At 41.0% G+C, this 11,127-nt stretch overlaps 1 protein-coding gene across 9 annotated transcripts in view; it reads left to right on the top strand.

Annotated features, from left to right (window-relative positions):
* Positions 1 to 590: 590 nt before the first annotated feature.
* Positions 591 to 11,127, top strand: part of acsf3 (acyl-CoA synthetase family member 3) — a 36,677-nt gene continuing 26,140 nt past the window's right edge. For 4 of the 9 annotated variants that reach the window (XR_005708219.1, XM_040136962.1, XM_040137017.1 and 1 more), the window contains exons 1-3: positions 591 to 663; positions 1,895 to 2,705; positions 6,986 to 7,141. Coding sequence is in view for 8 of the 9 variants with exons in the window: in XM_040136962.1 (XP_039992896.1) it covers positions 1,986 to 2,705; positions 6,986 to 7,141 (876 nt within the window). In the remaining variant the exon portion in view is untranslated. Of the gene's footprint in view, positions 669 to 699; positions 995 to 1,894; positions 2,706 to 6,985; positions 7,142 to 11,127 lie in introns of those variants that run through there. The other 5 variants (XM_040136982.1, XM_040136973.1, XM_040136990.1 and 2 more) reach the window with 5 other exon arrangements.

The following is an 11,127-nucleotide window of genomic DNA, read 5'->3' as shown; positions in this document are numbered from 1 at the left end:
CACAGATAATTTCCTCACTCACCATTGCGTCTTATACGAAAAGATGGGAAGGTCCTCCTTAACTGACAGAAGGGAATACCATTTTATGTTATTTATCTATAATTCCCTACTGCAAACACTGCCTCGATACTTCTGCTCTCTGGTCTCATATAAACACAGCACTTAGAATCAGGTCAAAGAATATTTCAACATTAGCTGCACTGCCTGTTCAAACTGATCTTGGAAGAACAAGTTTCTGGTTCTAAGCTCTTTCCAAATGGAATGAGCGTCTGTTTCAGTCGATAACTGCAAACACTATACTCTGGTATTTGCAATTTCACTTGTAATTTCTTACATTAATGTTAAACTAGTGTAATGTGTGTGTGAATGTTCTGTCTGTGTCCCATCATGACTGCAGTAAGACTACCTGTTCAAATAAAGGATTACATTTGTTTTTTAAAAAGTAAGTGCATTTAAATCATTTTATATAGTGAAAATGTTTAAAGAATTAAGTAAAATGTCAGTAAAGTAACAGTATTTTTAAAGTCTCAGTGGCCACACATGAGCTGGGTTATTTGTGTGCACTGAAGAGGCAGGAACCATGCAAGCGACATTTGTTTTATGCCGGACGATTAATGCCATTGCACCGTCCTTCATTACAAGAGGTACCGGCTTTTGTTTTAGGTAAGGTGAGTATGAGTTAATGGAAATGTGTGTACAGCGGAACACGAGCGTTTTAAAAGAAATTTTCAGATATTATTAGCTCTATAGAGGGCATTTCGACGGTCCGTATTTTGGCTGAGGTCCGGTGACTGTCGGGGTCGCCTTCTTCAGCCTGTCACTGTCAGTTACATAAATAATATCAAATGTCATGGTAACAGTCAACTTTAACTGAACTGACTCCGACGTTAGTGGCGATAACAAGCAGAACAGACTATCTGTCAATCCTTATTCTAACTGGACATTGTATCGCATGGTTTGGGCGATTACAGTTGTAGCGGATAACGTTTTACTTGTAAGAAGTCAACACATCACTTCCCCTTTTAATGTCAGTCATGACATGTTTACAGAAGTTACTGAAAATGGGTTAAAACATGTTTTTAACATGGCTTTAGAAATTTAATATGAAAACATCATAACACAGCTACAGACACTCTCATCTATTTCTGAAATAAACTTCCTTTAATTATCAAGTTGACATCTTCAAAATGGCTTGTTTAGCACAACCAAAAGTCCAAAAACTCAATACTGTTGAGAAACTCCAATAATTCTATACATCAACTGCAGATTTATTGTCACAGAGAGCACTACTCTGCCTTCTGTAGCTCTGGAGGGAGCTTTCTAAAGTCTGAGAAAATAATCCTTATGATATCACTTCGGCTTGGCCTTGAACCTTCAGATTTTTAGCAGCAAGCCTGTGTTGCAGGTGTTTGGTGTCATGAGTTGTGATATGAAAAATGTAGGATCTGGTGTTTTGCGGTTTTTCAAATACTTGAAACTAAAAGTCAGGAAATCTCAGCCTCTGCTGCTTCAATTTTCTGCAGTCTATCTCTTGTAAGTCCACTAGCTTTATGGAAGAACACCACTAGATTGATGGAGGGCTCCTTTAATTTTTCTATCAATCAATACATCATTGCATTATCCAATCTGCCCCTTTTTCTGCTCACCATGTTTAAAAATTATAGAAGAAACAACACATTTAAGCCACATACAGTGATTTTGTATTAAATAGTGCAGCGCTAGATAAATGAAAGTAAAGGAACAAGTGATTGCCAGTCAGTCAAATTGAATAATATGGAAAAGTTGAGGAGGATAATTAGATTCATACAGTATTTTCCTTTGGAAGAAGATGTCCATCTTTGTGTGCTGCGTGATAAAACTAAGCTCACATGCCATTTTTCATGTCAACTCACAGATTTTGTCTGATATGAGCAGATGCAAGGGACTGAGGATGAAGCCATCTTGAGGTTCAGACTCTGGAGGTTATGAACAGCTGAGTCTCTAACATGCTGTCAAGACATGTTGCTGCAGCCCGCCACTCTCTGAAGTGGACTTTGCTTCACTGGAAGGCCACTCTTCACAGAACGTATTGCCCATCAGAGCCAGGGCAATGGCTACTGGGAACTGTTGTGCAAAGAGGGGCTCACAGATGGACTGCAGCTCCATCATCGAGGATAAACCAGAAGCCAGTGTTTGTCAGAGCTCCAGAATTTGGAGATAAGCTTGCTATTATAGACAGCAGTGGCAGCCACAGCTACAAGCAGCTGTATTGCAGCAGCCAAGGTCTTGCAAGCAGAATCAGCACCGCTCTCAACTCTGACTTTGGGGGTCTGGAAGGAAAACGTATATCCTTCCTTTGTGCTAATGATGCTTCCTATACAGTGGCGCAGTGGGCAACTTGGATGAGTGGTGGGATGGCAGTGCCCCTCTACCGAAAACACCCTCAGTCAGAATTGGAGTACATAATCTCTGATTCCCAGAGTTCACTACTGGTAGCGGGGCATCCCTATGCTGAAACCCTTGAGCCACTGGCACTGAAACTGGGGCTGCCATGCCTGACACTGCCTCCTACTTCCAACCTGGGCACCTTAGATGGGACAGACACCCAAGAGAAGGACACAGCCATCACAGACTGGGCTGATCGACCAGCTATGATCATCTACACCAGTGGTACAACTGGGAGACCCAAGGGAGTTCTACATACACACAGCACCATCCAAGCCATGGTAAATATTGTCATTTATACCATAATTACACTGGAAACAAAGCAATTAACATTTCAGCTCCTGGTTGTCATAGACAAATAGGCTTGTAGTTTGACAACAGTAGATTTTAATCTGCACCAAAAAAAGTTTGTTCACAACTTTGACATAGCAGAAGATGGTACAGCTGGTGCTAGTAGACTAAAAAGCTAATGACGAATTAAAATAAGTGTGGGTTGTCTAATTTTGTTTTTTGTTCCCCATAATCTTGATGTATTCCTGTTTTAAATCATTTACCCAGTTTATAATAGCCCCGTAATATTCAATATTTAATTACCAGCCAGTGTTCACCTTGTGAGTCTGGGTGTGTGTGTGTCATCATGGCTGTAGCGGGAACACACACAGTGGAGGTTTTGACTACTTTGATAGGCGCTTATATTTCTGTCTGTCTGTGAACAGATTTTGTCCGCACGATAGCATCACAACCGTGCAAGACACATTCATGAAACTTCACAGGCGTGTAGCTGAAATCAAAATGAAGGCTTAGTTCGAAGATGGGTGACGTCCAAGCAGGGGCATCAGCAAGAGGAGGTGTTTGAAGTAGGGAAGGGGCCAGTAGCCCCTCCAATTTACGCCCCTGGCACACATTTGTTGTGAGTCACGGATCACTGTATCCCAGTTTCAGTCATTCCTGTCCACTCTAAGACATTAGGTAAAACTACAGACCATCTCGCGATGGGATCTCACCAGTCGCCACGCCTGTTAGTAATGTAGTACTATCTACTGAGTACTCATGGGTTGGAGCGTCAACATGTTGACGGGTTTCCCAGCTGGTGTGATCCCATTGCAAGATGGTTTCTAGTATTTATGATGTTTCTGTGTTAGTTACTATTTAATTTATGCAAGGGGACTTTATTAAACTTTATCCCTTTTTTTCAGATTTAATATTAGAAATATAGTAACATACTTTGTATTGTATTCAACAAGTTTATGTTATTCATGTTAGAGGTAGATCGATAAATGGGTCAAGATAACATTAACCAATATTGGTATCATGTTGATATTTATGACGACAGATAAGTAACAAAAAAATGCAGCAGAGAGATTCCAAACTAGGTTTGAAAGTCACTTAGAAATAGTGTCCCCATTACATAGTTTATCCACCAGAGAGCAGTGACAAGTCAATTTTCAACAGTAAAATGTCCCGTTCAGTATGTATCTTGGTCACATTTAAAAAAAAAAAAAAAAAATCTAAGGGATTCACATCAAGATTATTGGTGTATGTTATATGTTTATGTACAAAGATGAATATCGGCTGATATATCACCATCGGATATTTTAAACTCAAATATCCATAACAGTGTTGGCCACAAAAAACCTGACCATATATTCACTAAATAGAGGGGAAGAGAGTGGTTTACTACTAGAATGTGACTGGGACTGGCTGTAACACATTAATCAAAATACCACACTGTCATCAGAATTTTTGGGGGGTGGGCGCTTTAAATGCCTCCTTGTTGTCATATTCAGGTGTTTATAGGAAGCTCAGACATCAGTGACTTCAGAGTCAAATATCTCCTTTTTTGATGCAAGAAATTGCAAAGTTTACATGATCTTTTTCATGCTGCCCATGTTTGTATTTTGGGTTTGATTTACACAAAACATGGCCTTTAGATGCAATGCTTTTTGGCAGATGAAGCTTAAATATCAAATCTGGAAGTTTTCATAAATCCACCTACAAGGACGAATTTTCAACACTGTCCCTGGTTATTATTCCATGCCTTATTGAAAAAAATGAAAACCAGTGTAACCAAGGTACATTGGTTAGACAATTAACATCAGAACTCATTTTATAAATGGCCACAGTCATGTACAGTAAAGAATACACACACAGGCTTCATTGTGTTGCTCGTGTGTCTCGTTCTGTGGTTCCACACAAATTATCCCTAGAAATACACAGTATTATTACATAGTAAATTATTAATACGCTGTATTTCATGAACTAAATTGTACAAAACGAACAGTATTAGTATTTAAATACCTTCCAACATCTTTCTGAAACAATTGACAGCTAACTTAAATATTCAAGTGAGGGTTATTTATACTGACAAATCAAAATTCTCCACATCTGGCAGTAGCTTTGGAATTCAATAAGATTCAGGGTTTCTTGACTTAAGTCTTTCTACAGGATAGTCCACAGTGCAGGCAGAGATTATGAAGTGGCTATCCAGAGTTCCACACCACTAACAAATATAGACAAATGGAAATGTATGCATGTTTTAGAAGTGTTTAGACACCCACCCCACATCTATATCAGACTCTCTGATTAGCACCATTACTCTTTTGTTCCACTCGAGGTTTCTCAATAATCACTCATTTATGCCATTAAAGATCTCCTGAAGATTTTCCTATATATTTTTAAGGGAAATTGACCTACATGTCCAATAGTGTGGAAAACTAAATCATTCTGAAAGACAGCAGAGCTTCATTTTTCTCTTGTTGGCCCAAGAAAGTGAGTGAGCGAATGATTAAGTGAGTCTGTCTGTTGTCCTGGAAGGCAACAACATCAGGAGTCCAGGAGTCCCTGGAAAGCTCCACTGTCAGATTCATGTGAATGAATTCTTGAGACAAACTTGAAAGGAGAATAAATTGGCCAAATTTATTATGTCTTTGTGTATGTGTATAGGTATACTGAATGTTTTTTACAGCCCTTTGGGTATTGAAATGCTTGGTCGTGCCAATGCAGGCAGCAATGATGTGTTCAATTATTTTGCATTTACATTCAGAAGTATACAGTTTCACTGTTTATAAACAAAGCAAGATTATACTATATTATCTGCTTGCACATGTAGTGAACAAGACACAATAACCAGAACACCTGTACACTATAATGCAATTAAATACAGCTCTAAGGTACAAATCACCTTTTAGTTGAATTAAAGACTTTTTTCACAAAGGCTGAACCGATGTTGAACAATATGTGCTTCACAAAGATAGTTTTTACACTATTGTATTGTGAAATGTTATATTTTACATGCAGTCCTCCATAACTTCACATTCACAGCCAAAGATGTAAAAATTGTTTAAACATACTTAATTCTCCAGACACAAGGATATTTTCCAATGCTTTTCATTCCCTCCATAATCACCAAATATAGTTTTGGCAACTAAATTAATGGAAAGTTAGTGAGGATCTTCCTTGTCTGAAATTTGTGATTTTGAGCTACAGTATATGGATATAAAACCCATTTTACTTGCCATGCTCGAAGTAATTAGACTTTCATATCCTTCATTCCTGAATTTACTGCAGGGTAAATTTCTGTGAGAAATAGTCCAGCAATCCACTACTTAAAATTCAGGACTTCTACAGTTAGACACATATAATTTGGTAATCCATAATAACAGCTGAATACTTATGTTATAAATCAGAAACACTTAAACAATAAAAACACTTAAAGATATCAGCAAACACTGTTATGAAACATATTTTCGTGATGTATGTTGCATTTCTGAGCCTTTTTATTGTTTGTTGGTTATTTTTCTTTTATTCCTGCTAACTACTAAAACATATGATGATGTGACATCACACCGAGACACACTATTTCAGAGCAGCTACAATCATTGCAGCAATCAACTATTCAAAACATGAAATATAAACAGCAGATATTAGCAGTCTTTCTATACTAAATGTTATCTATACTCAGTTTCCATATCATGCAGGGAGAAAGTAATTATTGAACAGACGTATACAGATCTCCCCACTTACAGGAGCGGTAGTAGACCATAATACAGTTAGACTGTAATAATTTGAAGTTATTATTATGCTGTCCAACTGCAACCAAATTTCGTTGTTCATAGGAGTCTCTGGGCATTTCTGAAGTCATTCTTGCAAAAGCACGGAGCAGTCTAGGAGGAAACAAAGCACAGAAAGTTAAAATAAACTGCATCACAAGACCTCAAAATCACGCACAAGCCTAGGAATTACTTCTCTCGTATTCACCTTTCATAAGGAAATGGTTCAAGATCAAGTTTATTTTATTCATCCATAAAAACATGGAAATTAAAGGTGCCCCATTACAAAAAATAAGATACATACCACCAGAGCATACTGGTACATTGGCGACGAATTCAAATAAGTCCCAAATTCAATTCTGCAATCTAGAAGTATACCAAAAGATAGTATGAGGGAGATCATCATGACTGCAACAGTAGGATCTGGTTGAGAGGATTTATTTTGAAGACGATATGACATACTGACCCCCTCCTCTTTTTCTTCCCCGCTCCTTCCCCTCTCTCTCTGTAAGGTCCAGTGTCTGGTTTCAGAGTGGGCATGGACCAGAGAGGATGTCATCCTCCACACCTTGCCGCTCCACCACGTGCATGGCATTGTTAACAAGCTGCTGTGCCCACTCTGGGTGGGCGCCACCTGCGTCATGCTGCCTGAATTCCAGCCCCAGAAGGTCTAGACTGCACTTTATCTCTGTCTTTTTCTTGTTCCAGCTCTTTCTCTCAGTACAGTATACCTTTCATTAACACCCCTGAACAAAACAGGAACTTGTACAGCTGTAAAGCTCGGGAGGCGACTATAAGATCCAAGCTATCATTGACAGTGAGCTAAGAAGTATTTCAGATTCAGAAGTCCTGAATGGACTAAGTGCTGGTTGAAAAAGACCTTCAGCTCTTTCCACATCAATCCCTCTTTCGCTATGAGTCTTTCCCCTTCCACTTTTTTCTTCCCTCCTTTTTCCTCACTTCATCTCCTTTCCCTCTGTCCTCCTTCAGCCTCTCCTCCTTCTCCTCCTACTCCTCCTCCCCCCTCTCTGCCTGTCCAAGTAAGTGTTTGGGGCTCAGTGATGAATTGCCCTGTGTGCCTTTGTATCTGACCAATGCCAACTCACGGCAGGGGCTTAAGCAGCAGATCAATCGATGAGCTGACATTGAAGGATGATAGTGCTTGTTTTGCCCTGAGAAGGGAGGGGAAGATGGGGTGCTAAGTGTGTGTATAGAATTGTAGATGCACGTGTTTCCCAGTGTGTGTGTGTTTGTTTGTATGTCAGTACCTCTACAGCTTAATGGCAGTGAAGGTAGATGGAAAGGAAAGGTCTTTAAAGGACATATGTATCTGTCAACATCAGTATTGCTACACTATTATAGCTATCAGTATTCAACTGTTGTCCCTGACCTTGCGTACCAAACCACAAAACCCCTGCTCTCACCCTCAGAAAAAAGCCTTTATTCTCCTCCTCCTGAAGTTACAGTGCATTGATGAAGTGATCGATAGTCTGTCTCTTCTCTCCCCTAAGATCTCTGAAGGGTAGCCTAGGCAGCAGAGGCCAGAATTGATTTTTACTGATTTCGCCTGGAGATAGTGGCAGAAATTTTCAGTGCAGGAATTGTGATCCAGTAAATCGCAGATAAGTCTATTTCAAGTGTACTGTTGCAGACTGACAGGGACAGATACTCCTCCTGGGATTCACAGAGCACGGGTCAGTTTTTGTTTATTTATATCCCCATCGACTACTTCATCACAGCAAATAATATTCCGATCAAGCATGAAGAAATTATTAATTCAACTAATTAAAAAAAGTTATACTCAAATGGAATATCACAGACATTGTTGAGGTATTTATTTATAGAGGCGGATAGTGCATCAATTCATTGTGTTCTATCAGGTAGAGGCATTTTATTAAGTAGCCTGAGTGATGGAGGCGTTACTTTAAAAGTACTCACATCTGCCTGTTCTATAATTCAAAGTCAAAATGGATATCTCTCAAGTAATATTTCATATACCAATGGTTTAGGTTGGACAAGACTTGGGGACATGAAGGATTTGACAGTGTTTTGACTTTAGGGATGACAATTAAGTCTATACAGTACGCTGTTGGTCATCCGCCACCTTTGTCTGGACAGAGAAATCTCAGCCACTAATGGATAATTTCCCATGGTATTTTGTACAGACATTCATGGTCCCCAGATCATGAAGCCTACTTCTTTTTGCAATCCCTGCACTTTTCCTCTACTGTCACCAGCAGGTCAGATTTTTCATTTATCCTGTGAAATATCTTAACATCCACTAGATTTATTGGCACAAAATTTGGTACAGATATTCATCTTCCCCAGAGGATAAACCCCCTCAGACTTGGGTGATACCCTGACTTTTTTCTCTAGCAGCAAAATGCTGTAAACATTTGTGGTTTTGAATGAAGTGTCTCAACAATTATCAGTGAATTATTGAAAGGATTGCCATGAAATTTTGCTGCAGACATGCATGTTCCCCTCCGAAATAATTTAACTGTAATCATCCCTGACTTTTCAAATTTAAATTTGTCCAACACTTTTGTTTATGCCTAAATTCCAGTAAAACAGCTGGCATTCCCATCAGCCACCGCTATATTTTGTGTTTAGTGTTAATTGCCAAATGTTAACACACTAAACTAAAATGGGGAACATGGTAAATGGTATACCTGCTAAACATTAGCATTGTTAGCATTGTCATTGTAAGCTTGTTAGCATGCAGACATTCACATTTAGATCAAAAATGCTGGGACTGTAGGCTGACAGTGGCACCAGTACGATACCAGAGTTTCAGTACCAATACCAAAACTATAATTTTGTTTTTTTTACATTACCTTGAGGAATATAAAAATACTCTTCAAAACATAGTTTTTTAAAACCAAAAAAGCCAAATGCATCAGTGTTTAATTTTGTTTTAATACAAGCCACTGTACAAAAACTTTGCAAAAAAAAAAACTGTGAAATTAGCAAATTATGATAGCTGATCAAAAGAAACAACTGATCAAAGAATAAGTAAACGAAACTAAAAATCTGACCAACCATTAATTGCAACTTTTGATACTTGACATTTTTCGATACTCAACTCAGCTATGGACACATTGGCTTTCAACATCTAATCCTTCTCAAGAAGAATTGGCAGTTGTATTTGAGTCTCATGTTGAGTGCACGGTTGAGCAACTTATAGAGTTGTTTAAGATGCAGGCCATGGCTCTGCGTTCTCACCACATCCTGTCCCCTAGGTGGAGGCCAACTCTTTGACAGACATAAATTGCCTTCCTTTCCCTTCCAGACTGGACTTGGTGGAAGCGCTCCACTGCACTTGATAGACACCACCCAGAATGGTCAGGGCACACTCAGTTAATAATCCTTCTCCCTGCATGATGTTTTATTCTGTATGAGTACAGGTGAACTGTGAACACCCACAATTTTTACATCAACTTGTAATGATATTGTGAGAAATGGCATAGGGATCTGATTAGACTGTTGACAAGTCTTAATCATCTCAGCTTTATTTGACTATATATGAAAGTTATGTTTGAGGAAAAGAAGTTAATAGGTCATAGATTAGGGAAGTTTACAATAAGGTGACTCAAAGGAGAAGTGGAAGGATGAGTTTAGAAATTTCTGGCACATTAACAGGGATTTGGTCGTACTGTATGTGAGAGGGATGATGGGAGAGACTGCATCTTTCTGTATCTGAGTATGTGTCTAGGTGTGTGTGTGTGTGTGTGTGTGTGAAAGAGAGAATGAGAGGGTGAGAGAGGGCAACTGCAGAGGCAGTGAAGCAGGAAATTACGAAATGGAGAGAGAAGGTAAGTGAATGTGAGATAGGGAGGGAAGGGAAGAGGGTAGAAAGAAAGATGAAGGGAAGATGCAGGGTCAGAGATGAAAGTAGAGAATGAAAAAGAAGCACTTGGGAAATGGAGGTAGAATGAAAGAAGAAGAAGTGAGGATAAGTAGACTGAGAGGGGAGGGGAGACAGCTGGGGAGGAGCGTTTGTCTCCCAGGGGGGAGACGGGAGTTTGAGAAGCTGTCTTTCACCTTCACTTAATTCATGCTGTCGTCCCGTCCTCCCATCGTCTAATGCGATGTACCCAGACTTCTATGCGTGCGTGCGTGCGTGCGTGCTTGTGTGCGAGAGTCTTGGCGTGTGTGTGTGCGTGCGTGCGTGCGTGCGTGCGTGCGTGCGTGCGTGCGTGCGTGCGTGCGTGCGTGCGTGCGTGCGTGCGTGCGTGCGTGCGTGCGTGCGTGCGTGCGTGCGTGCGTGCGTGCGTGCGTGCGTGCGTGCGTGCGTGCGTGCGTGCGTGCGTGCGTGCGTGCGTGCGTGCGTGCGTGCGTGCGTGCGTGCGTGCGTGCGTGCGTGCGTGCGTGCGTGCGTGCGTGCGTGCGTGCGTGCGTGCGTGCGTGCGTGCGTGCGTGCGTGCGTGCGTGCGTGCGTGCGTGCGTGCGTGCGTGCGTGCGTGCGTGCGTGCGTGCGTGCGTGCGTGCGTGCGTGCGTGCGTGCGTGCGTGCGTGCGTGCGTGCGTGCGTGCGTGCGTGCGTGCGTGCGTGCGTGCGTGCGTGCGTGCGTGCGTGCGTGCGTGCGTGCGTGCGTGCGTGCGTGCGTGCGTGCGTGCGTGCGTGCGTGCGTGCGTGCGTGCGTGCGTGCGTG

The sequence above is a fragment of the Xiphias gladius genome, chromosome 1, assembly GCF_016859285.1.
Source record: "Xiphias gladius isolate SHS-SW01 ecotype Sanya breed wild chromosome 1, ASM1685928v1, whole genome shotgun sequence".
In the NCBI taxonomy this organism is placed as follows: domain Eukaryota; kingdom Metazoa; phylum Chordata; class Actinopteri; order Istiophoriformes; family Xiphiidae; genus Xiphias; species Xiphias gladius.
The sequence above is the reverse complement of the archived record's forward strand: the minus strand, read 5'-3'. Positions and strand labels throughout refer to the sequence as shown.